The sequence below is a fragment of the Plectropomus leopardus genome, chromosome 2 (genome assembly GCF_026936395.1).
Source record: "Plectropomus leopardus strain MGB_pleo_1.0 chromosome 2, ASM2693639v1, whole genome shotgun sequence".
Lineage (NCBI taxonomy): Eukaryota > Metazoa > Chordata > Actinopteri > Perciformes > Serranidae > Plectropomus > Plectropomus leopardus.
In genome coordinates this window covers 12,501,042-12,528,568 of record NC_142177.1, presented here as the reverse complement: position 1 = coordinate 12,528,568, position 27,527 = coordinate 12,501,042, and the positions used below count along the sequence as shown (strand labels likewise).

General features: G+C 39.2%; 1 protein-coding gene across 2 annotated transcripts; it reads left to right on the top strand.

Moving 5' to 3' along the window:
- The first annotated feature begins 708 nt into the window (after positions 1-708).
- mapk14b (mitogen-activated protein kinase 14b) lies at positions 709-27,527 on the top strand. Of its 2 annotated transcripts, none has more exons than XM_042499689.2 (12): positions 709-1,154; positions 10,930-11,059; positions 16,164-16,222; positions 17,343-17,454; positions 18,226-18,255; positions 18,504-18,551; positions 18,650-18,764; positions 20,333-20,404; positions 23,202-23,281; positions 23,789-23,867; positions 24,965-25,138; positions 25,256-27,527. In XM_042499689.2, exons 1-12 carry the CDS (start codon positions 1,036-1,038, stop codon positions 25,321-25,323), a joined length of 1,086 nt encoding a protein of 361 aa, XP_042355623.2. In that variant the 5' UTR covers positions 709-1,035; the 3' UTR covers positions 25,324-27,527. The 2 variants fall into 2 exon arrangements, with proteins under 2 accessions (XP_042355623.2, XP_087941513.1); XM_088085387.1 differs by lacking the exon at positions 23,202-23,281 and adding an exon at positions 22,601-22,680.

Here is a 27,527-nt window from a genome sequence, read left to right as displayed (position 1 = left end):
TTTTTATTGTTTTATAAGTTTTATATAGTTATTTTGTTATTCAAGAGTCTTATTTGTTAAACGTTACACAAAATCTAAATTGCTTCATTGTGATTTAGTTGTAAAATATGAAGTCCAATTTGTATGCAATGTTCATTTATTTGTATATTTATCATTTTTGTGTCTTAACCCTTTGAATTCTGAGGCTTTGCTTGATTTCTTTCAAAAACAAAGAAGACAGTGAGCAATGAAAGAAGTAATGCCCCCCAAATTAGCAAGAAATAATTAAAAAGCACAAGAAAATTACCTAGAGTTCTGCTTTTTTTCTCTTTTCCCTAAACATGTCCCCTAGCTTTTTAAAAAATAAATTTCTAAATCTACAAATTTCTTGCAATTTGCAGAACATTTCTTACCACGTTGCACATTGCCTTTTTTTCCCCATGTTTTTGAAAGAAACCAAAAACAAAAAGTGATGTCCTCCAAGTTTTAAAGGGTTAAAACGGCATTTTTCAGTCATGACCTCATTAGTCTTCGTTTAGATGTCTTCCTCTTAACACAATTGTTTTTTATTACTTCATTATGTCTGAGGTTCATTTTAACGGGTAAAACGTGTTCAGAGTTCACTGTCATGGGGAGATTCCCACTCATGTCCTCACCACGGATATCCCCTGACCCAGCTCTCGCGAGAAGATAATTACTCCCGGGAGCGCGCGGTGACGAAGGGACGTGCGCATTCACGTTTCCGCGCGCCAGCAGAGCGAGAGAGCAGTGCGAAAAATTCAGCGAAAGCTAGTCCAGACTGCTTCCTGACCCGTTTGTAGAGGAAGTTGTCTCCAAGCGCCCCGACGTGCACGGAGAGTTGGGGATTTTTCATTTTTGCACAACAATTTGCACGACTGGGCGGCCGAAGTTTCTTTGTGTCAGACGTCCTCCTAAGTGTTTAGTTTTATCAGGGAGCAGCACCACACCACGTCGTGCCTCACGGGGAGGAGAGGAGAGAGGGCAGAAGTTTCCGCTGGCTTGTTTTGTCGCTGCGCGGCTGGTAAATCCGCAGGAATGTCGCAGAAGGAGAGACCCACTTTCTACCGACAGGACCTCAACAAAACCATGTGGGAGGTCCCGGAGCGGTACCAGAATCTGTCTCCAGTCGGCTCCGGCGCTTACGGATCCGTATGGTAAGCAGTTGTTGCAGAGTACTACCGAGATCACACAGCACGATTGCACAACGACCAAACGGGTTTCCACCACCCATAGAGGCCCGGTGGAGTTACCTCCGCACGGGCTGTTTATCAGTCTGTAAGGGGTGCCGGTGGAAGAAAGGGGACAAATGAGTTGTGCCGTTTGTTTACATTTTCATACTTCGGCTGCCGTGAAGCGATGACACATCGTGCACGCTTCGGTGTGGTTCGCGTTTCTTCGGCGGGTGGGGATTATTTTTGTTTTTGTGCACATTTTTTTTCTTTACGGTGACTTCCTCCTTTCTTGTAGACAACTGTATATACCGTTTACTTCCTGCGAGCACACTGGAAGCTCTGTGTGCAAGTTTTATTCGATCAAACGTGCAGACGGACTGTTTTTTTGATCGGTTATCAGTGTCTTCTGAAAAGGGCGATCAGTGGCATGTCCACGCTTGCATCATCTGCCAAAGTGGTACCTCCTCAGGAGATCTGTGCTGGGTAGCAGCAAGGGTTAACCAACACCTAGCAAAACAATCGCTTTACACGACAATACCATTGTAGTCCTGCACGTACAACCTGGTACTTTACACATCCGCACATTGCATGCATTATGCATTTTCCAGTTGGGTGCAGCCTGCAGAGTACCAGAAGGTCACGTGGTTTTCAGAAAGTAGGCCCCCTCGTGCACAGTGAGAGCTTTCAATACAGGAGACCATCCGACGACGGTGATGACTCTAGAATGATGTCACCCTTTCTCCCGTTGTGGTACACCCATGACTCACAGTCCCGAGGTTAGGTACTGGCCTCAGCTGTGACGCCTTTTAGTCATCACAAAGTCATGGAGGGCAGCGTGCCGTCATTTCAACTTTTACTGGCAGTTTTGATCCCACTTTCACACCTTCAGCTATTGAGTATTCAAGATTCAAGATTCAAAGTGTTTATTGTCATATGCACAGTATGGAAACATGTTTCCCTGTACAATGAAATTCTTACTTTGCTGTCCACAGAATGCCTAACGTTTAGCAAATATAAAAGAAATATGAAATAAAAATTTAAAAAATTAAAAATTTACAATAGAAGAAATTTAGAAATTTACAATAGAAGTAGAAAGAACAGTGCAAATAAAACAGTACAGTGCAAATTCGAACAGTGCAATTGTGCATGTGTAAACGAAGTAGTAAACTGTCTGGTACAGTTATGAGGTCGTGTGTGTGAGGTAGTTGCTGTGTGGACTCCTGTCAGCAGTTTAGGAGTCTGATTGCAGCGGGAAAGAAAGAGTTCTTTAGTCTAGTGGTCCTGCATTTCACACTTCTGTACCTCCGGCCTGAGGGTAGAAGTGTGAACAGACCGTGCTGGGGGTTCACACTTCTACCCTCATGTGTGTATGTGTATGAGTATGTGTGGTTTGTACAGTTATTATTAGTGGTGAGTGAAGAGTTAACCATGACTTCATGTTGTACTTATGACAATCACTGGGTATACATTTGCCATTGCACATAAAAGGCATTTATGCATATAATATATTTTTTACTAGAAATACAGCACTGTGTAAAATTCTTAGGTCACCTTAAACTTTTTATTTTTATTTTTAGCAAAGTTGTAACGATCATACATATTTATTTCTCAGTAGTCTCTTTTACTTAAATACAACCAGACCACACAGGAAATATGTATACAGGATTAAAATGCAAATATTTCAGGATAAAATAACTTCATCAGGCTTAAGTGGCAAGTGTTTAATGTAACCTCCGTTTGCACGTAGCATGTCTTGAACTCTCTTGGGCAGACAATATAAGATTTATAATAGTATAATACAAGTGGCATGGCACATATCTGACATGTGGGTTAACAGTGTAATGGGATCCATTGGATTGACAGAATTTGGCTGAACTTTAATCTGCGGTGCAGATCTACATGGCCACGATAATTATAGTCTAAATGATAAGACATATAGGGATAGAATATATAAATCATGTTGTCCTAAATAGTCATATGGTCAGCAATCGCTCCTTACAGAGGAGCAGTACATCCAAAAGCTGACTCTGTCCAGATGTAGGTGTGTCCTGTTGCAACTTGCTAGTGCTTTGCAATTGACCCATTGCAGTCTCAAGTTTTGAAAAGCTGCTGAAAAAGCAGAGAAAATTGAGAGGAACAGACTCTGAAACGTGCGTGCGTATGATTGGGATTGCACACTCAGATTTCATTCTGCTCTTACAAACTCAGGCCTGTACTCTCTCAAATGTTGACTCACAGATTGAGTAGCATTCAGAAAAAGACATTCTAAAGAAATTATGCTCCCATACGTGTTTTGTCGTCAGTATACTTCTGTGTCTGCCCCGCCTTACTCCACAACACACACATCAACTTCTGTTTTTGCAAAAACAGCATATAACCTGGGATGTTGGTCATTAAATTACACTTGATTTCATTATTCTCATACAGAAGACTGAAGCATGCTTTCAAATAAACACTTTTTAAAATTAAAAAAGCTGCTTTTAGCCAGAACCTCCATCATGACCAGTTAGCTGGCCTGCCTAACCAAGTTGGAGGAATCCTAAAGATTCCCATCCCTACAGAAAAGTCCACATGCATCATTCTCTCTGTCACCTGCAGCTATTCTATAGTTGCCTTTGAGGAAATTCCTCAGTGTTTTCCTCTGTGTTTGACTAGATCCTCAACCAGGGCAAGGAGTTGTCAGCCTGTCTCTGGGGAACATAATAAGATCACAAAACCCTTTGAATAGTATAACTTAGAATAAAGTCTGCTGGCAGAGTGGTCCAAACAGCAGGGTGTCATTAAAACTCTTCAGAAGGTATCTGATATGTATAAATAACCTCACGGCACCGTGTCACGGCTGTTGGTCAGCTGGACGCAAGCTTTCAGTTGTTCAGCCGCCAAAGTCTTTGTTGTTGCTGCCATGACGTTCCTCCTGTTGAATTCTTCCCAGCTCTTAAATATTGAAGGCATGTACTACGCAAGGGTTTAAATCATTCTCCCCTTCAGTTTGTCACCAAGATACAAGAGTTAAACGAAAAGAAACACTACCACTTTATCCTTATTTCTGACCTTTGCTCTATTTTCTAAATGTCAGACTTGGAGGTGATCCAGGGTTAGTGTGGAAAGAAAGCATTTACAATAAATGCTGCTGGCCAGGATTACAGTATGGACTGTGTGCTGAGTGCCTCGTGTTGTTCGGTCTTTCTCAGCTGAGAGGAAACAAGCACAAAACTCATACAGGCCCATGGGGCATGCATGCATATTAAATCAGTTGCTCATTTTTGCTCAGTGCAGGGAAATGAATCATGGCTTAAAAAAAATGAAATATTTCAGGCTTTGATGAAATCATAACAGTCATTCTCAGCACAGACCAATAAGAACATTTGTTGCTGAACATTATTAAGCATTTTAATAAACATTTTAAAGGATATTTAAGTTGAAATGCTATATTAATGCAAACTTTGAGTGAAGAGTATCACCACATGCCACTACAACAAAGAACTTTTCTTCATGAGCAACACAGAACTTATCAAAAGCAGCTAGTGATAATCAGAACTTGGATCTCTCGTTGGAAAGAAAGCTATTCATATCTTTGAATGTTTCCGTATTACCAAAAACACAGACATTTAAAAGTATCTGTTTGTTGAGACATTAGCTTTGACAGATTTGTAACACAAAAAGTTTCCTACACCAGCTTAATGCACTGCGATTTGCTTGTTGCAAATGTCTCAATGTGCCATGAAAGTACCCACTATCTCATAATCTACTGCTTTTTATTGTTTTGTGTCCATAATGTGTTGACTTTTCCAGCTTTCACAAGTGTGTTTACAGCCTTCGTGTAGTGGAACAGCATTTTTACTTTGGCTTTACAGACGGTATGTCGCATCAGGTATTTTGCTGTTTAAGACAGGATTGTATGAAGACGCTTATGTGGTGAGAAAGTGTGATATTGTGGCGAGTTCTAACTGACGCACATGGTTTAAACCTCAGAGACTTGTCAGCTCTCCAAACAAACAGGAGGCTTAAGTTTAAAACCAGCAATTTTACACGACTTTAGCTCCTGCATACGGTCAGGTGAGGTGCATGACTGAATGCATTTGTGATGTCAGAAGAGTAAAACCATTGATTTTGATATAAAATAGTGAATCAGACTTTACAGCCCCGAAAGTCCTGAAATGCAGACATAATGAAGATACAACTTCATGCAATATAACATTTTGTAAATTCCATTATTTTAGCCTCTGACTGATGAATTTCTCTATTAAAATCCCTTTTAAAGGTTTATAGTGTAGGATTTATGTGGTGTAATGTAATTGAGTAATCATTATATTTCTGGGAACTTTCACTTTTACTCCACTACATTTACCATAAGCATTTTAATTACTTGTTACAAAATAGAAAAGGAAGGCAGGGAGTTAGTAAGGGATATATGGATGAATGAAAGAATGGGAGAGAATGAAAAGTGGACCTTTTATCTATATAAAGTATTTATATTCTTAAATTCTGCAACCAATATAGTTCAGTCGTTTGCCTTTCGTAAGTCTACCAATCTAGAAAACATTTCACAAACACATTTAAGGTGGATACACCAGGAAAGTCATCCCTCTTTATGTATTGTTTTTAAGACCAACTGCTGCAACTACTCACCGATAAAACGAAACTTTCATTGTCTAGTTAAGTTAAAAAAACAGCGAGGCGTATGTAACTCATCAGTCTTGATTGTCAGTCTTGCGAGCAATACTCCCTGTACCACACGCTAAAGACTTGGGAACCAGTTTATCTGGAAGCGGAGGGATAGTCGAGCAGTTTGCTTTCATCGGTTGCACTGTTAACAGAGCAGATTGGGAAATGAGTGTGTTCATGTGTCCTGTCATAATTTAATTAAAGCTGGATTTTGCAAATGCTGGCATTATTGCTTTTGCCATGTAAACATCTCAACCATGTTATATTACTTTCACTAAGGTCATAACCACAGTAAATGGGGCTCTTTAAACACTCAGGTCACTTATCTATTTTTTTTTCCTATTTTATTTGTTTATTAAGATCCCAGCGTTAGTTAGATAGCTAAATTTCATCAGCAGCCCGTGGCAGGTAAATCCACTACAGAATTCTGGCAACAAATGTTATAGAAAACGCTGGCACCTGAACATCCCACATTTATTTTTATAAATGTTCAGCATCAAATCCCATTTACCTTTATGATATTGTGTGAGTGAAGCCAAATTAGAAGCATCACTGTGCCCTTAGTCATTTTTTGCATAACAAAACATTTACTGTTGAAGATTAAAGTGCTGATGACTGATGTGTCCCTTAGCTACAGGAAATCAAGATGATGATAGGGAACCTGAAGCTGATTACTGCTGAACATCTAAAAACATGATCATTAAAAACTTGTTCCCCTTCTCCCCACTTGTTACGTTGCTTTTGAGTCCACAATGTTCTACCCAACAGTCACCTCACAGCTGTTAGTTCCTGTAATAACCATAAACAGATTAAAGAACAGGTCTTAATAGCTACAGGCCCATATACCTGCTCATGTGCTTTCCATGATGACTGAGAGGATTTGATTGAATTGTATTTCTCTTTGTAATTTATAATCAAGTTGGTTGCACAGATACATGAAGAAAAAAAATTAGTAATGAAAAAATAAATTAGTAATAAGTTATACCTAAAAACCTTTGAAGTATTCTTGTCTATTGTTATGTCTGCCAAACCCTACAGGTTAAATGAGGAAGTGCTGTAGTTGACTGTAATGCAAATTAATGAGGTCAGGCATTCTTGTTTGACTTGTGTATGGATGACTAAGAAGTTAAATGCCTGTAAAACAGGTTGTGTTTTAATTAATCACACTTATAATTACTTTAATGTGCTTTGACTTCAGATTAATGCTGAAAGTATTAATAACTTGATGTACTGAGTATTAAAAAAAAGCTATATTCTGAGTTTTGGGAAAGTCAAGATGCTCATCATGTTAGAGATGAAACATGTCATCCCAGATGTCAGAGATGCACAGCATATTGTTGCAGGCGCATGCAGAGGGGAAAGAGTTCTGTTTCGTCTGTTGATGTCCATAGTGCTCTTTTGGCACTTTTAGCCTTTTAGCATTTTTTGTTAGCCCAGCCCTTATTATGTCTATGACATATTCACTGTGATATCACTGTACAATTTTTGAGAAATTAAAAGAAAGAGTCAACTCAGATGACATCATGCCATTCATAATTTCCCCATATTTACATAATAATATTGATATGATAATGAGGGTCCCTGTTTATACTTAAAAAGTTTGAAAAGGCATTGAATTCATTAATCTAAAAAAACAAGGCCTTAATCAGTCTTAAAACATCTGAAATCAATCTCAGTCAAAAGTCTCAGAGATGCTCAGACATGGGAAATAGGATTTCATTCAACTTTTTATTTTGATGTTGCATTAAACATTAAAAAATAACTGTAATATCATTAAAAAAATTTTTTTTTTGTTATTTAAAAAAAAAAAATATATATATATAAAAAACTAAACTCCTCTCACATGAACATCACCAAAAAATCAGGTTTTATGTTAATATAAATATTCAGGCAAAATTGTTCTTAACCCCAAGCAGTAGATGTCAGATCATATTTTCTTTTTCTTCCATTTTGGTTGTTGTAAAATTGGTCTTATTTATTGCGGGTGAGAGACAGTGACAGTAATATGATGGGGTTTGCTTTAATGCACCTTCTTACATTTGGTTTGAATATGGGTTGCTATAATTTGACAGCTAAAGTTGTAAATTATGTTGGTGTTGTGATTTTAAAATATTGTTTTATGTGCCCCTCTTTAACTTTGAGTATGTGCCTCTGTAAAGATCTCTGCACTGCCCTGTGTTGTTGTGTTAAAATGTATATGCTTCCACTGACACTTGCGTAAATTATAATCACTCAAAATCAAGCTGTGAGGCTCGTAATGTGTGTGCCCAGATATTATAGTGCCAGCTATGTTCGTCAGCATAAATACACCCCCATATCAGACTCTGATAAGCTATCTTATTCACACATACGTATATATGCAGATTGGATACGGAAGAGAAAAACATCAGTAACACACCAGCTGAGCTGCAGAAGAAATCCATCTCTGTTTTGGTGGCTCTGGTGTTGAAGCGCCATTGGGCAATGATGCAGCAGCCTTTATCTTTTTGCCCCCTTAATCTCCTCTGAATCTAATTTCCTGAGGTAAAGTGAATTGATGGCAAGAGGAAGGACACAACACTTAGACATGTCCACAAGTCATTTAAAGCACACATTTGCCTGTCTGCTTCCCCCCGGCTCCTGCTCACAATCACTCCTTCCCCCGTGATCCACGTCTCATAACGCTGCTACTTTTTACAGCCCATGTTTTTATGGCAGTGTGTTATTGCACTTCCATTTATTACACACTAATTGGACGGTGTATGTTTAGATGTGTCTTGTTTGTCCTGCAGATTAGTAGCAGTTTTTTTAAAGATGCTGTGCGTGCACCTTTTGTGTTGTAGTTTAGCTCTGGTATACTCTGTGTTCACGGAGCATAAGTTTTCCCTCACAAGTGACACAGACTGTATACCAGTTGTTCTGCAAGCCTGGGAGATAGAGTGCAGTGGGTGTGGGACATTGTCTCTGACTTACTGGAAAAAAAATCTCACCACTTACTCTAATGTTCCTATTATGGATGTGTGGTGGCACTTATGAGGACCATAACTTTGTGCATCAACATAGATTTAATTTTAATGCTACTGCTGGTGGGGTTTTACACTGAAACACAGGAATGCCCAGTTATGTGTGGCGGAAAGGTCGAGAGTTCAGACTTCTTAATCAGTTTGTCCAATACGTCCACAGGAAATGACTCTCATTTCTTTCGGTAACAGGTAGTGTTGACATGGCCTTGAACCAAACTCTTAACTGGAAGGCCACAATGCAGCTGAGACTGGGTCAGTAGTACAGATAGTTCACATAGATTAAGTAGCTTGCACAAAAATATATGAATGAGCTTTAAGCACTCCCCGCAGGTCCTCTTCATTAGTGTATTCGGTTGCTTGATGGGGGAAAAAAAAAGAAGAAAAACTCTAATTTACATTTTTCACCCCACAATAAGAAGAAACAATACTGTTCAGCACACATTGAGCGCTGTTTTTTTTTTTTTTCTTTACTGATTTTGCAACCATCCATTTGTGATGCAGCTCAAGTGATTGACTTGGAAGGAATGTGGTTTATTGTAAGTGTGTTGTGCTCCGTTACAAATACAGGAAACGCAGCAATGTCGTGTTTCTTAAGAAGGCAAGGCCCATCTGCCTCTCTTTCCAACACCACCCTCACAATGTCTGTCTTATTGTATGTTGATTTTCACAGGTTTCATCAGTCCTACATCCTGGCAAAAGGGTGGTCACTATCTATCCTTAGAAAATATGTTACACTTTTTTTTAAGTAAAAGCTTGTTCATTTTTTGTTGACAGCACACCTGGAGCACATTTCACCTTCAGCTTTTACGTTACTCCTCCTTTTTGCCACACTACTTTTGCCACTAAGTCCTTTTTGCCACGCCTGTTTTTTCCCTTCCTTTTTTCTTTTACACTGCCCCCACAGTGACAACAATGTATCCTGTTACATTCATTACAATATAATGAGAAAAATATGGAATGAAAGGATAAATTATGACAAAACATGCCATACAAACTCATGTGGAAAGCTCAGACAGACTCGCAGGCAGGTTCTGATTTTGAGGGTTTGAGGTTAGATATGCAGTAAATACAGGGTTTCCCATGCATTCATTCGCTGCCTGCCACAATCAAAACATCTGCCGCCACATGTTGATTTTACATCTTTTGAGCTGGACTTTTCATTGGAGTGCTGTTGCAAAGACTTTATATACTGTTCAGTTAAACATTGCACCACACTCCCGTAGCGTGGAGCATACTTTTGGTATTAATGGAGCAGCAGTGAAAATGAAACTCAGTGGTTACTTTTTCCTGGTCTTAAGGTTTGCATTCACTGCCTCTGCAGCAGCTGCTCCTCTTATCCATCAATCTGATCTGATCAGCTCTCACAACAGATCAACAGATCAAATCTCCACTCTGTGACTGTAGAGAGGGGACACATAATAATAAAAAAGGGACCCCATGTTACATTGTTGTTCTTGAATTGCTGTAAAAAAAAATATCATATAATGATGTTTTGATGGATTGAAAATAAACATGTTGTAGCTAGCAGTTAATTTCTTTAACAACTAAAGAATGAAAAATATCAAATGGAGCAGTAATAACAGATTTTCAGTGTCCAGTGTCAAGTGTTCATCCTGATAGTTTGAGGTTACATTTATAGTACCAACCCCCAGGAACATGTGAACCACATTATGATAGAAATGGATTCTCTAACTATGCCTGAACACTGCTATTTATATGCAACTCACTCACTAACATATTGTCTTATTAATTCTTATTCTAGCAAACAATTGGTGGGTTTTCACACTCTACTGGTGTTGTACACAATGCCGCTGATATTCAACAACATGTTCAGTCATGTTCTCCTGTACAGCCTTAGGCTGCAGAGTATAATAAGAAGCGAAACCTAACCAAGAGCTCAGTGTTATGCAATTATTTGCTTTTGTTTACTGGGTTAAGGCCACCTACGCAGTCTCGTGAAACACATCTCATTCTTAGGTAAATGAAGGGAAATGTTTACGGTTTTGATATGACAGTTACTATAAGCCTGATGTGACGTGTTTCCTTTTTACAATCAAGGTCTTACAAATGCCAAACACTTTGTCTTTCAGTTCGGCGTATGATGACAAATCCGGCCTGAAGATAGCGGTGAAGAAGTTGTCCAGACCTTTTCAGTCAATCATCCACGCAAAGAGAACCTACAGAGAGCTGCGACTGCTCAAACACATGAAGCACGAGAATGTAAGTCGCCTGCAACCATCCCACCCTCACCTCCACCGCCCAGTCTTAAGCATCCACCTAATGCCTGACTCCTGTGTGTATATATGCATTGTTCTGTAGTTTAGCTCTTAAGCCAGGATTGTAAATGTGTGCACATGAAGCTGCACACGAGGTTTACACAGTTTCTGCTAACATGCAGAAGCAGGTGCTATTCATCACTGGTTAAATCGTCATGTTGTCTGTATCCTTGTAGACTTGAAGCTTATAATGATTACCGGTGCTCATTTGATCTGCCCTCAGGATTATAGCTATGTGTACGCTGACCCAAGTGTAATAGGAATTGATAGGGAGCTTAAATTAGAATCAAAACAACCGAGAAACACCTGTAATGACAGAGCTCAGACTGTTTGACAGCTCAAGATGTTGTAAATATTCTGCAAGGGAGGGTTTTATAGAGCTTTGAGCTATCTAAAAAGTTCCAGTTTCTGTTCAGGTGGACTCCTTTTGTGAAGAAGGTAAACACAACACCAGTTGGAGACACTGTAATGTCGTGTATACATAGTAGGAGTCGCATGATTTTTAAAGGCTGATAAAATAACGATAGTTTAGAACAGTAAAAAGCTGTAAGCAGATTTATTTCTCAGCCGAAAGCAGATTTATTTATCAGCAGATATCAGCCCCCCATGAAAAAGTGTTGGACATTAACTTGTTTTTTTTTTAAGACTTTATTAGAGACTGGATAACTGTTGAATCAGACATCCACGGCAAACTAATGTATACCTAAAGTGATATATTAATCTGGAACTTAACATCAACTAACTACAGAGCCTCCATAAAAAATGGAGATCAAAAATGGGCAGTATTTCTGTTACTTGCATTTGAAATACATATTTCAGTTACTTTGAGTATTTTGTGATTTCGCAGGACTGGAAAAAAATCAAATGTGATTTATATCAAGATTCTTTAGAGTGCAGAATTTTATTTTACTTTTTAGATTTTTCTTTTTTGGCTTTTTGCCTTTATTCGATAGGACAGTGTGATAGGGGGGAGAGAGAGTAGTTGAAAATGCTGCAGGGCTTTTAATTTAAAACAAAAAGTGGTGGCATTCACTCAGTTGGGACTTTCTCTATAGTGCCATTAAAGTCCAGCCGAGTTATTTATTAGCCATAATTGCATATCCTGATAAGAGTTACCCTGGACATGTCTCCAGACTATCGCAGGGCTGACACATATACAATGCACAGACAACCATTCATGCTCACATTCACACCTACAGGCACTTTAGGGTTACCAATTAATCTAACCTGCATATCTTTGGAACGTGGGAGGAAGCCAGGGTGCCCAGAAAAAACCCACACGGACACAGGTAGGACATGAACCTGGGACTCTCTTGCTGTGAGCAGTGCTAACTACTACACCACCGTGCCGCCCAAGTCCAACCGAGTGTGTAATGGAAATAAATGTTAAAATGAAGAACAATAAACGTAGGCACACCCACACAACAGAAATGACCTGCTTTTTTTTTTTTATTTTTGGAGCTATACCCACTGATCATTGAACACAGCCCTCTCCTCAACAGCTCCAGCAGGTGATGTACCTCTCCACATGACAGGTGGAGACAGACCGGCCATTGGCCAGTATCTGAGCCAGCTTCCAATGACAATGATAGTTCGCAATACGTCCTATCAGCGTTGATTAGTCGGCCAAAGCGATATATCAGTCGACCACTAATGCCTGGTACACAAATGGCATGCATTAGATGCAGTCACAACAATCTACTTTTACTCGGATCAATTCTTAATCAGTGTTTACATGCAAATATCAATAAACAGTCTTGTACTTAATAAAGTGTGAAGCAAAGCTTCAGTCCCTGTCCAGCTAGCTGTAAAAACCTCCCTCCCACATCACTATAACAGGAGTTTAACAATACAGGGGGGCTTGATGAAATGGCAACAACTTGAGGTCTAAATTGCTTTCTATTACTATCATGTGTGTCAGTGTAAACAAACACATGAACACACACAAACCCCAAGCAAGGGGGGCCTGAGGTCAGCCTGTGTGATGTCCTGGCAGAAAAGAGGTTTTCCCCACGAGCTATCAAAGCCTGTTGTGCTGCACCACTTGGTGAGCAGTGAGTCACCAAACAGGTTTACAACTGCAGTCCCGTCATCACATTCTGCGGCGTCTGTTCCTGTCATCTCATTCTGTTGCTGCAGCAATTTTGGCTCATGCCATTTTACTCTAATATTTTCAGGAAGCAGCTTTAGTTCCCCTCCTGCAATCTCCGCTGCTTGTGTTTTAGCTTTCAGTGTCTATGTGCGTACGTAGGCACAACATCATGCAGACACTTACCCACATAGAAAATGCAAACAGTTCTTAGTTCCTGTATAATGTTTATGCATCCAGCTAACACTTTGACCAAATAGCTTGGATCCTCTTATGTTATGTAACAACAGTGGTTATGATTTCTCAAGCTGAAGTGCAGGTGATGTGTTGCTGTGTACTGTGTGGGAGCAAGTGAATGGTGTGTGTGTGAGTAAAACTGGAAGTTTCTGCTGGTGCTGTGGTCTTTGTAAGGGGAAAAAGGGGAATTTTTCATTGTAAAGGGTTTACTCTATAGTTTGCTGTTAGCCATTGTAATAGGTAGAAAAAATAGTGTTAGAGAGCTTACTGATGAGTGGCAGGGTAGACTGGGTCTTCTCCAGTATCACCAGGCACTGTGGAGAACAGCAGTTTTAGATGAAGCGCGCGCGCACACAAACACACACACACACGCACACACACGCGCACACACACACGCACACACACGCACACATACGCACACACACGCACAAAGGAATACAGAAACTGCAGCTTGAAGAAGTATGGAAGGTCTCAAAAAGGGTGGAAACCCTCGAGCAGCAGTTTGAGACGAACAGTGCAGCAGATCCAGTGGTGATATGAAAGCTCATTTCAAGTTAATTCAATTTCCTGTGAACATTGTTTTTCATTGCTTTTCTTGAATCCTATTTTACTTCACTGCTTGAACAGCTTGAGCACTCTTTTTTTAAGTAGTAAGAATTAGTGTTGCATGGTGTTCTGGTACAACTAGTTAAATACCTCAGTGCATTCATTAAAAAAAAAAAAAAACAGGATTACTAGGATTATGTAGGATTATACAGAATCAGTGCCTATATCACTGTGCCAAATGCAAGATGTCGGTTGTATAAAAACTGACTTGCACAACAAAATCAAAATAAAATCAGAGTAGTGGTCCAGATAGCTCATTAAACAGGTTGTTTTGCCGTTTGTATTCATTAATGAGCATGTTTTGCCAGTTTCTGTTTCATCATAACTGGGACGATTGCATAAAGCTCTGTTTTTTTGTTCCTAAATCATCAAAGCATTTTAATACCTACCTGTGCTTTACACAGAGAGGGATTCTGTGTTGTGCTCACGCTGTTGCCAGGAGACTCCCCGGATTTTGATTTTGGAAAGCCTGTGTGGACCAATCAGCTGTTTGTTGTGGCTCAGGCCAGCCAATCAGCCGTGGTTTTGTGCTCTGTGTGGGCGGGCTGCTCCTGTGCTTTATGGTACCTATCTTCGTCAGTCTCTCTCCAGGGGGCGGGGGCAGGGTGGCACTCAGGGCTGCTCTCTGCCACTGTGGTAGCAGGCATGTGTACGATTGTGTGCATACACATGTGCTGTAGATAAACACACACACACACACACACACGATTATCTTCTAATATGTTTCCTGTCTTTCTTCTCTTTATCTTTTTTTGCTCAGTTTAAATCTTAATACTTTAAAATAAGTCTGCCATGTGCACATAATTATTATCTTAGTCCATCACACTGTCACTTACATATATTTTTGATTTTCCTGTCAGACACCAAAGTCACCTATTCACTGTAATGAGTAGATCTTGTAAATGGCATTTTCACTGACTGAAAGGGACTTTTAACAAATCTAACTGCCGAAGTCTGTATAAAGTTAGTGAATAAAAGCAAATGCAACATGCTCTAAATTGAAGAGCTGTTAGAAACAACTTGCTATTGTTGGATCAGCATGGTAAACCAGTTAAATGTAACCCAATCGAATATGACGCATTGCTTTTGTGCCAAGTGTCTTAAAGGAGCAGTGTGTTGGATTTCGTGGCGTGAAACAATGAGGATTGCAGATTGCAACCACATAAAACTTTTCCTGTGTGCCAAGCAGGAACTTTTGATTCCTTTATTGTTAATTGTTCAATAGGTTTTTACCTGGAGACCAATTATCCACCGGGGTCTCCTCCTCTCTAAAACAAACAGACTCAGTGATTTAAACTGTTAAAAACAATGAAAAAAGGAGTTCAGTGTTTTTTTCAACACTGCTTGTCGTGGAAGGACCGCTTGATGTAAAAATGCAACGATACAAATGGCGTCATCAAGAGTCAGTGTATAGTTTGTCTATTTTGGGCCACTGTAGAAACATGTTAGAGCCTATGAACGAGGACCCACTCCTTTTGTAGATATAAACGGCTCTTTCTAAGGTAATGAAAACACGACAGTTTTTATTTTTAGGTGCATATATACTAAAGAAAACATACTTATTATATTTTATTCTGTTTCTGCCAGAACATCCCCCTAAATCCTAAACACTGGACTTTTAATATTTATTTTCCCTTTTCACACTTAGACACATCATATAACACTGCTGGTGCCTGTCCTGTCTGCATGATGCACAAACAGATAATGTTTGCTGCTTCTCCTGAAATTATATCTTTTGTGGTTGTTATCAGCTCAATTTATGTGACTAAACGGCACAGAAACCAAAACAAAGTGCGAAGATAACCACATGTACGTCACTAAACATAAAGCAAGCATGAGTCCTTGAAACTGGATGCAAGACGGTCCTGCTTGTTTGACTGAATGAAATTTAATTTAAGATATTACAGGATAAAATCACGGTCAATACTTAAACGTTATAGAGACGCCACACAGTTGTTTGTCAAGTATATTGTCAAAACATGTTTTTCATTAAAAGCATGCATGCTGATACTCCGATTTATCAAATGATTATTTATCAAAACCAAATGAAAGCTGCATTTTTGTTCATTTGAAATCTCTGTCATTTTGTTAATTTTGTCCTTTTTTTTGTCTTCAGGTGATTGGTCTATTAGATGTTTTCACGCCAGCAACAAGTTTAGAGGAGTTCAATGATGTGTAAGTCCCACTTTTTCTCACTCCAACACTCCTGTCTTTTAAAATTTCCTCTGCCTCTCTGTCCTTGTCATTCTTTGCCTCCCATCAGTCTCGAGCTGTCTTTAGTTTCCCTCATTTCCTCACACAATAGAACCTTTCATATCAGCAGATGATTGCAAGATAAATACGATCGCAAAGATATAAACGCATCATAACCCCGCAGCTCATAATTTCGTGTGAGTCTAGCACGTGGCACGTTTTACCAAGGTGATCATAGGGTGAACTTGTGCACTGTGCACATCACAGTGAGTCTCCATGGTAACAGCCATCTGGCAGTCTCTGGGGGTACTGTGTGTGTGTGTGTGTGTTTGTGTGTGTATGTGCACAGAATACTCAATCAGCATCCTTGAATTCTCTGCATGGTGTGGCGTCATCAGCATGTTGCACATTCGTGGAAATGTGAGATGAAGCCACACACACACACACACACACACACACACACACACACACACACACACACACACACACACACACACACACACACAAAAAACAGGGACCCAGCACTGAAGTTGCATAATAAAGAGGTGACACTTCTCTTTTACGTGACCAGTAATAAAGACAGCAACATTGTGAAATCAATCCTTGTAAGAGGAGCAGATGCACACACAATGTTAAGAGGCCAGCCAACAACTGGTCTCTTGTGGAATGAGGTCAGATGGAGCAGATGTAGCATGTAGAAACTTCACATCTACACTTCTTTTATATTTTCCCTTCTTCAGCTGATTTGTTGGCTGTATAAACATTACACTATCAAGGAAAGATAAGTGAAACAGTCAAACATTTTCTTTTTCCCACTCTTCATATCAGTTTCTTTCCCTTTTTCCCCTTTTAAAGTGTATAAATTATGCATGAACCACTGGCCTTTCTTTTATATTGGCAAAGTTACACAGAACAGTAACGAAAACAAATAATAGTTGAAGTCAGAGTTTTATGAGGTCATTATTGCAGATGGTAAATAAAGTTATTTTAATGGATTTTTTTTTTTACTGTAATAACTCAATAAGAAATATCGGGAAGAAAATAAGTCAAACAAAGATGCAGAGGAGACTACATTTCATCAGCTGCTATGTATGATTTGCAGGTATTTGGTGACCCATTTGATGGGTGCAGACCTCAACAACATAGTCAAGTGTCAAAAGTTGACCGATGACCACGTCCAGTTCCTCATCTACCAGATCCTCAGAGGCTTAAAGGTCAGTGGCACACCCAGCCTTTCACAAAAAAATTGGTGCTTAACTCCCTTTTGATCAGTGGGCTGTTCACTAAACTGATCTGAACTTGGTAAGTTAAGGTACTAACTTTTCCTTTGTTGGTGTGTTGAAAATACTAGATGTTCCTTTTTCCCCAATTTGGTTAAGTAGCTATAGACGCAGTTTTAGTAAGAAACTGCTGTCTGCTAGTCTATCTGATGGTCCGTTGAATGAAAACAGTCCTATTTAAAGTTTTTCTGTAACCTGTTAAAGTGAACTTTGACATCTGACACAGTAACCCCAAAGTAAGGCTGGCTTTACAGATTGAAACTTTTATTAAACTAGCCGCAGGTTGCAAAGTGCATAAAATATAATTCCCATGCAACTTAACAGCAACACAAAGCAGTTAAAAATAATCTGGTTATGCAACAGAATGTAACAGTTCATTTCACTAAAATTTGCCAGCTAGATTGGTAACTTTTCATCAGCCGCGTCATTTCTTGCAAGATAATATCAAGAACCGACGTGTCATTGCAACTACATTTGCATGATGGCAATTTATGTCTGAGATAGAAGTCAAGAGGACCTCCTAAACACGCTTACTCAATTTTCAATCATAATCTGCAATATGTGTTTTAAAAAAAAACAGATGAAATGGCATATACCAAAAATAACTGTTATTTAAAAGAAATGTCCATGTCCTGCCTTAGTACTGTGTTCATATGAAGTGTAATTTGATATGGATCATCATTATTTTGTTTTTTCCTCCCACAGTACATCCATTCTGCAGATATCATCCACAGAGTAAGTCATGCCTGTTTAATGTGCTTTTTTTTTTACACTTGAGCTTTGAAGTCTGATAGATTCTCTTGTTCAGAGAAAACACGTTCTAACCTCCTGAAGAGGGGTCAGCTACAAAGGCTGAAACAATGAATGCCACAGCAGCTATGCTGTATAGTGTTTGGTTAACATAAACAGGAAAGAACAGGAAACCTCTCCACTGCTTCTGTCTCCCGTCTTGACTTTTACGTCTTGCCATCGTTTCTTCTCAGGACTTGAAGCCCAGTAATCTGGCTGTGAATGAAGACTGTGAGCTCAAGGTGAGAAAAAGTCAACAAGGCTCACAGTATAAGATTGATTTTAGGAAGAGGACTGGAAGATGTTAAATCGTACGCTGTTTCCTCTCTTTGTCCCTCAGATCCTGGACTTTGGTTTGGCGCGGCATACAGATGATGAGATGACGGGTTACGTAGCCACACGGTGGTACCGAGCCCCGGAAATCATGCTCAACTGGATGCACTACAACATGACAGGTACACACAAACACACAGTGAATCATAATTTCTTGCACCCAAACTGAATATAATATTAGATAATGTGCAATAGGGAATAGCTTGTTTTGATATAGCTTGCAAACATTTGTGTGTTTAAGGATCGTAATTTACAAACATCAGTGTTCAATTTGACAAAAGTGTTATACAATAATTGAAGTATTGAAACATAATGTGTGAGTTTTTGTTGTCCACAGTACACATCTCTGATATACGATTTCACCAGATATCTGTAGGTTTTCTTCTGTGGCGTCACTGTTAAGACTTTATTACATAAGAAATGATGAGGTTGATAATAGAAAAACTGGGGCAGCTTTTCAATTTTTTAAGGTGCAACACTAGCCAAAGTGGCCAAAGCGGATATCTGACCTGACTTTATGGTGTTGGTTATAAATGGTCAAATAGATTTTAGAAGAAGTTTAAGTGTTAAAGTCTTTTTTGTTGTGCCAACAGTTGTATAACACCTTTGATAAAGTGCCTGCTTTTGTTCCATTTTATAATTCTTAGACTACAATACTTCCAAAAATCAGGTGTAGCATTTTTTTTCATGAACAATTTTTGCTTTCTTTTATCTTGTGCACTAAATTTAAATGCAGAGATTTTCATATTGAACGAAGGTGATTGGATCAGTCTTTTTAGAGTTGTTTTGCACCAGATATACAGCACATATTAATGTTGAAAATTAACCAAAAACAAAAATCACAGCTCAACAGCACTGTATGTTTAAGAGATTTTGGAAAAAAGTTGCACACTGAATTGTTGTATTGAAGAGCCTTGTATTGAAAATTACAAACTTAACATCATTTTTAAGGGGAAGTGTGTAAGATTTAGGGGTATTTAGTGACATCTAGTGGTGAGGCTTGCAGACTTCCTCCAAAACAAACAGACCAGGTGATTAAAAACAGTAAAAAAGTGAAGTAAAGCAGTTTCAAAGTGAAGTAAAGCAGTATCATGTTGCAAATCAGTGTATTAGCCACCTGCTAATGGGTAATCTTGAGATTCAGATGTTCAGTAAGTTTTCACTAGAGGCAAAATTATCCGCAGATGTCTCCTCCTCTTCGTAATTGAAACGGGTTGAAGCACTGATTAAAGCAGTTTCACGTTACAAATCAGTATAACTCTGATTGCTACTCATTGCAGACGGGCTTTTAACTACAGTGGCAGACAAAAAAATGCATATGGCCTTATCTGGAGCCAGTGTTTGGTTTGTCCCAAACACGGTTAGGGCACATGAAGATCTCCTTAAATGAGAACCCACTCCCTGTGTGGATATAAACAGCTTATTCTGCAGTAATGAAAACACAACAATTCTCATTTAGAAAGCATACTTATAATCTATTGCTGCCAAAATATCCTTATAAATCCTACACACTGGACCTTTAAAATCTTGTATGAGTCCCATGAGAAGCCTTTTTGTGCTTTTAAGAAACTTGTGCTGGGGGAAAATGAATGTAATGTAACTGATACCAAACATGAAACAGTCAAGTTGTCTCATATTCTGAAGTGTTCATTGTGCTGGATGTTTCGTTTCTCTTCCTTACATGTAATAGTGGATATCTGGTCGGTGGGCTGCATCATGGCTGAACTACTTACTGGACAGACGCTCTTCCCTGGCACAGACCGTATCCTTCTACCGCTGACATTTCCCTGCAAAAATAAAATTGCTCCTTGGAGTCAGCTTGTACTGTAGGTCTGTGGTTATAGATTTGGAAGAGGCAGTAGATGGATGCATACTCCTCTTTTGTGTATATACTTGTCAGTGATTTATTGTTCCCCGCATTCAAGCTGTTGCTTTGTTGCTAACACCACACAGTGTTTCGAATACACACACCCACTTACACAGTTTTACCTACTTCAAGCTGACTCAGAAGCATTGCTGAGTATTGACTTTCATGAGCTGCATGCCAGAATAGTCAAGGAAGCTGATGTGTGTGTGTGTGTGTGTGTGTGTGTGTGTGTGTGTGTGTGTGTGTGTGTGTGTGTGTGTGTGTGAGACTATGTGCATGCATGTGATTGGAGTTAAGAGTCCGCTGTGGTCTATGACTCAGCACTGCCCACTTTTGTCTCTGCTGCTTCTCTAAGATACGGTACACCTTCCTGTTTCCCTCCCACAAAAGCTTCCCATGCAGCAGCAGAACAACATGACAGTGTTTTAATACAAAATCACACAGGGAGACACTGTGTAAATACAACACGCACACACCTTCATGCAGATTTTGGAACACATTGCTGAGGTCAGTGTCCCGTTCAAGATCAATAGCACAGGCTTGCTGTTGCAATGCGTTTGCTATTCCTGCTCGGAGTGATCAATCAAGCCATTCACTCCTTCTCTGCATGCTCCGTGGGTGTGTGTTTTGAATGCGTGCCCTCACACCAAACGTAAATTGGCCCGAGAGGTGATGGAGCTTCCCACCCACAAGGCATAGTTAAACATACAGAGTACAATAGTTTTTCAGGTCTGTCTCATTTTACCTGTCTCAGTGAAAGGTGATCTTTGCTCATGTGTATAGAGACTACAAAGAAAAAAGTAAAAAAATAAATAAAAAATTTGCATCCTATAAGCTCCTGCACATTATAAAAAGAAAGCATCACCCACTAAATGACCATATGTTATATCAATTAATCACCCCATGATACCTTCAGTTTTTGAATAAAAATCCCAAAACTGAGAAATATCTTGATGAATTGAGTTAAAGGGGGGCTGCGTTGAACAACAGCAAAACTATATCAAAACATCGGTTTACAAATTCACACACAACCCCAGCGATTTATTCTAAGTCTCATTTAAGTCTTATTTACTCATGCAGCGTAATCTCATTTAACAAGCTGTATGCTCAGTACTTCCCAAACACATGCATTTGAATTAAAAAGCTACTATACATATGCAGAAATGTTTGAAATAGTATGGGTTTTTATTCGAAAATTCATGTGTTTGAGAAGTACTGAGCATACAACTGGTTAAATGAGATTATGCTGCACGAGTTGTGTGAGAGTTTAAGAGATATTTTGATACAGTTTTGCTGTTTTTTTTTTTTTTAAACGTGGACCCTTATGACTTCAATTCATGAAGAATTTTTTTAGTTTTTGGATTATTCGTTATCTGTGGAGGCACGTGAGAAAGATGTTTTCTTCATGAATTCAAGGTAACACGAGGTGAGTAATTGCTATACAAATGTTTATTTTATGGGTGAAGCATTTCTTTAACTGCACTGACAGTGTACTGAAGCTTCGTACAGTAAAAACATTTGTTTACTAATGATCGATGACATTTCAGCATTTTACAATTTGACTACATGCACTTTGTTTGTTTTGTTTATGCTTAACATTCTCGGGTTCCAGCGTCTCTAATTTCAGAAATTGCTGCTTTTCATAGTTTAATATCATTTGTAGATTGAATGTGTTTTGGGACTGGTGATATCTTTTACTATTTGTTGTCATTTCCAGTGGTAGTCCTTCTTCCTTGTGTTTTGTCTTTTTTTCTGAATTGAAAACTAGCTAAATTGCCTAATACTGCATGTCACGCTATGAGGGAAAAGCTTAGTTTCGCGTGATTAAACAAAACAATATAACCCAAAGTAATGAATGAAACTAATTTTACTCACCATCTAAATGTTGTAATCAGTAACTATTAATGATGCATCACAGTGTGTGAAGGCATTACACATTTGAGTTGATTGAGTTAATATGAGTCAACTTTTTTCTTTCATTTTCCTTTGATTGAATGAAAGAATGACGGCTCTTGACTGTTGTACTCTCACCCCTCTCTCCTGATCAAACACCCTCCATCCCTCCTGTTTTCCTTCATGTCAGCGTGTTAGACATTGATCAGTTGAGTCGTATAATGAAGCTCATCGGAACCCCAGAGCCCGAGCTCTTGATGAAAATCTCCTCGGAGCCTGTGAGTGTCAAGTACCATCTCGCCCAGTTCTGTTGGGTTGCCCCTCCTGCCTGTCTCTGTTGCCTTGGCAAGGGTTCAACAATCTACTTTACCACTTTATACTGCTACTACTACTACTTCTAAGCTACACCTGTTCTGCCCTGAAATTGTGGGTTGTCTTTTTCTCACTGGCTTTATTTTCACTTCAGCACAAGGCTTTGGATCTCACTTATTTCTAGCATGTGTTGTGAACTCCAGTAGTTTTCGTCTGACAGTTAGAGGCCTGTAGTGCAGCGCTGGGTTACAGTGTCCATAAATACCTGGGTACTTCATTATAGGTTGTAGTCAGCTGAATATTGAAGCTCAGAAACCTTTTTCCTCCTCATAAATCCTCTTCATCCTCACACTGCGTGTGCCCCCCCTCCTCCATCCATCCATCCATCGCACCCCCACCCCCTCCATACACCCCCTACCCTAACCACCCTAACCTCTGTGACATGCTGACCTCCATGTTTTGATGCCCCTTGACTCGGAAGCTAAAGATATAAACCAGCTGCAGCAGATAATGCGCCTGACGGGAACGCCTCCGGCCTCCCTCATAAGCAGGATGCCCAGCCACGAGGTGAGATGCCCTCCACCTTCCCGCGAGCCCCGACTACCCCGACCCCCCCAAACCCACCTCACCTCCCCGAGGTGGAATCAGAGCCAAACCGCAGTCCTGTTTGCAAGACCAATTTCAGACTTGATGTGTTGTATTGGAGTGTTTTTGCGATGTCTGCCTGTTTGCCTCTTCTCTCACTCCACTTACTCCCTGTTTCCTCTCTGACTCACCGTGCTTATCTCAGCAAGGCTTCCCAGAGTGCTTTGGCGGTGTGATATGTGGCTTCGGTAACACATCTAGATTCTGGAAATTAGGGAACAGTGTTTGTGTAATGTGTGTGGTTTGGGTGGTAGTGAAAGTGTTTGAAGCATGGCTCACTTGAAGGGTGCACAGTAAGGATAGTCTTTGCACGAGGTGAGTTTAGTTCAGTAATGTTAGGTGTGTCAAAGATTTTCAAGCTGTAGGCGACAAAGTGCAACCTGTGTTATCTTTTACAGTTTCGCTGTTTTTGTTAATGTTTTTTCACAGGCGAGGAACTACATTAACTCACTTGCCCACATGCCCAAGAGGAACTTTGCTGATGTGTTTGTTGGTGCCAACCCTCTTGGTAAGTTCCCTTTTCAGTCACTTTGCGGCTCAAACTACTCTTGGCTCACTGAGTCCCTCTAGTGGCATCATAAAGTCACTGTTTTATTTTTGTGGGTAGAATTTTCCTCAATTCCTTAACATGTTAGCCTCATTTAAATAATCCACAATGATAAATACTGACCACAGCTACGTTTTATAGTTTCAGCACCTATTCACTAATACTGGCTTATTAAGGTTTAGATGGTGTTTTTTATACCCCTGCACAAGCAAACAACCATGGACGCAGGCATTATGCTTTTATGCTGTCCATACCTTTCTTGCAAAAATGTTTTTTCAGGAACACATTGAGGGAGTTTCTTTAAATTTAGCACAAATATCCACTTGGACTCAACAATAAACTAATTAGATTTTGGTGGTCAAAGGCCAGGATTACTGTGACCTCACATACATTCATGTGAAGACGATATCTCATAAAGCATGTTTTGGCCATAACTCAGGAATTCGCTAGTTATAACAAAATTTCACACAAATGAATGATAGGATGAAATGGTGAAGTGATGGCATGTTTTATCCAAAAGGTCAAAAGTAAACTTTGATTTGATACTATAATTGTCTGCAAAAAAAACACTTTTCTGGTCATTATTTAACATCATATCTCAGAACTGGAGAGACATTTGGTCTGATAGTGAATTGGTGACACTAATCTTGGGTGCCCACTTTGAAACTGCGCTGATTGAATAGATTTTCTGTGCTGGGGGATGATGTTAACGAAGCATCCACAGTCTAGCAATTATAGCTTCTTTACAGCAGCATCCATATTTGAGCCATTGTTCATTTTGCTGATGTTGAGCTTCAGGTGACAGTTGTTCTGTCATGTTGCTGGAATAATACATGTCAATATAGTGATAACTTACATTTTACCAAAATACATTTAATACATAAAATTCCTTCAAAGTCTTCTCTGCATATCTGAGTCTGCATATGTGAGTCTTGACAGACATCGATGTAAACTGCAACTTGACCGGTTGGCGGAAACATACAACCTTGCGGTCATATTTCTAGTTTGCCTTTCCTTTTCCACATACTCATCATCGTTTTCTTGTTGCTGTGTTCAAGCGGTGGACTTGCTGGAGAAAATGCTGGTGCTAGACACAGACAAACGGATTACGGCATCTGAGGCCCTGGCCCACCCGTACTTTTCCCAGTACCACGATCCAGACGACGAGCCCGAAGCGGAGCCTTATGACCAGAGCTTTGAAAGCCGCGAGCTGGAAATTGAAGAATGGAAGAGTAAGTTGTCGCATTGTGGATGACTGTAGGGGAGAAAATAGGTAGATGCAAGTTGTGCGTGGAATAGCTGCGGAAATAATTTGTACCTAACCTTCCACGCTCTTAATTGTCTCTCAGGGTTAACCTACGAGGAGGTACTCAGCTTTGAGCCGCCGTCATTTGATGGAGATGAAATGGAGTCCTGAGGAGGAGGAGGAGGAGTAGGAGGAGGAGGAGGAGGAACCTTTTCTTCCATCTTTTTGTTTTCCAAGAAACACTCTTTAAAGACTATCAGTCTCTTGTGACTATCCACCACTTTCTTCATACACACACACACACACACACACACACACACACACACACACACACACACACACACACACACACACACACACACACACACACACAGAACCATGACATTCAAGTGCCTGCCGTCATTCATCCCCATGGGACATTATTTTATCAGGGATAAAACTTGACATCCTGTCCTCATGTCCCCCACTTTGCTGTTTTTATTACTCTGCATCCCAGACTTTTAAATCCTCCATATATTTTTCGTGAGTTTTTACCTCAAGACATTTATTGTTTATATTGATCCCCTCTATGATGCAGAAAACTAGAAACTACATGTCAGTATCTTGGAGAAACGGAACTGCAAATACGTATTTTATAAAAATGCACCACTTGGCAGTAATTAATATTATCGTAAAAAAAAGAAATTTTGAATCAGGGTTGTGTCTAAAGTATATCTTTCCTCCACACATTAAGATAAAATATTATTTCTATCATCTCATAGAATTGTGTAAATAAGACAAACAGTATTTGTACATAAGTACTTCAGTCAAACCAGTTACCGTATTTGTGTATTAGTCATAATTGCTGAGTCACACCTCAGCAGAGCCCTTTGACAGTATGAATTTTAATACTAGAGTTTAGCCTAAAATGGAATATAAAAAAATACAGTATGTAATTTAATACAAGTATGTATAGGATAGCCTGAAATATTAAAATATTATCTTCTACATGGCAAATTTAAGGCTTCATATTTCGTATTGTTGGATTTGAAGGCTTACAGTGTCCCTTTTTTTAACTGCAATATGAGTTTGGAGATTTGGCTTATGTATCCATTTCACTCGCCTAGCATTAGTTTCTTCTTGTTTCTTCATATCAGTTCTTCTTTTAGCGCTTCTGTTCTGTCGTTTCAAAAGAATGTTACAGTCCCCAATTATCAAAGCTACACTTTCGCATGATGAAGCCAGATTGGCTTATTAGTTTATCGAAATGTGATGTTTCCCACCACAACACCAACTGACAATGTACTTAAATCATATTGCATTTATTAAACACAGTACTATTAATGTTTATTGAATGTCAGGGGCGCCAGTCTGCCCTGTATTTATGATCTTTTTGTTATGTTGTTTGTATATCAATGTAAAAGAGAATATTATTTGTCAGAATTTAAGGTTCTTTTTATTATTTATGGAAAGCTTACTGTTTCACAAACCAAACGTATCGTCAATAATCTCAAACGTCAGTTAAGCCGCAGTGACTGCAGTTACAGCTTGTGTATCAGAGCCAATAATATTTTTCAAGGTGTTGCGGACAGCCATTTAGTTTAATCAGTTTGAAGAACTTTGGAGTTCATTTTTTTCTCGTATTTAAAGCGGTTCTTGAACATTTATTTATCTTATAGTGTTCCCTGAGGTACTGCCCTCCAAAATTAGACTATTTTTAAAAATTTGAATAAAAAACATTAAAGACAAAAACATGTATTACAACTACGCCAACATTTTGTATTGACTTTCAAACCACTAAACAGTCAATTCCTAGTTCTGAAGTGTACTACAAACATAAAAATGTTTTTTCTATGTGAACTATTTTAGGAGTCGAATCACCTTGCAACATACAAGCTATATCCACAGTAACTCTGGCTAATGTCAACCAAACATCAGTGTCTTCACAGTCTCATCTGCAGCCGTTTTAATGTAGTGCTTTTTTCTAATGTATTATTTTATTTGTGTTCAATCAAAATTCAATGTTATTCTGTGATTCCTGTAATATTGATTGTTGTTCTTTTTTTGAGTAATGCTAGAACTATTTGTCATTCATTTGAATAATTTAGCAGGGCACATGTTTGTGGGGAAAGAGCGTACGTTTACTCACTGGATGCTGAAGGGCAATGCTGAAGCCTCATTCTCTCTGTAGTTTTTAAACAACTGCACACGTTAGATAGGATATTTATCTTTTCCACATCCAAATGTCTGTTTGGTCTTTGGTTATGCTTTTCTTTGCCTGAGATGTGTTCATATCTTTCTACTATGTGCTTTATCACATGTACCAAGACAGCACGCCACACCACCTGTAAATACCACCAGTAGAAAATAAAGGCTACTATTTTTCAGACCTGTAA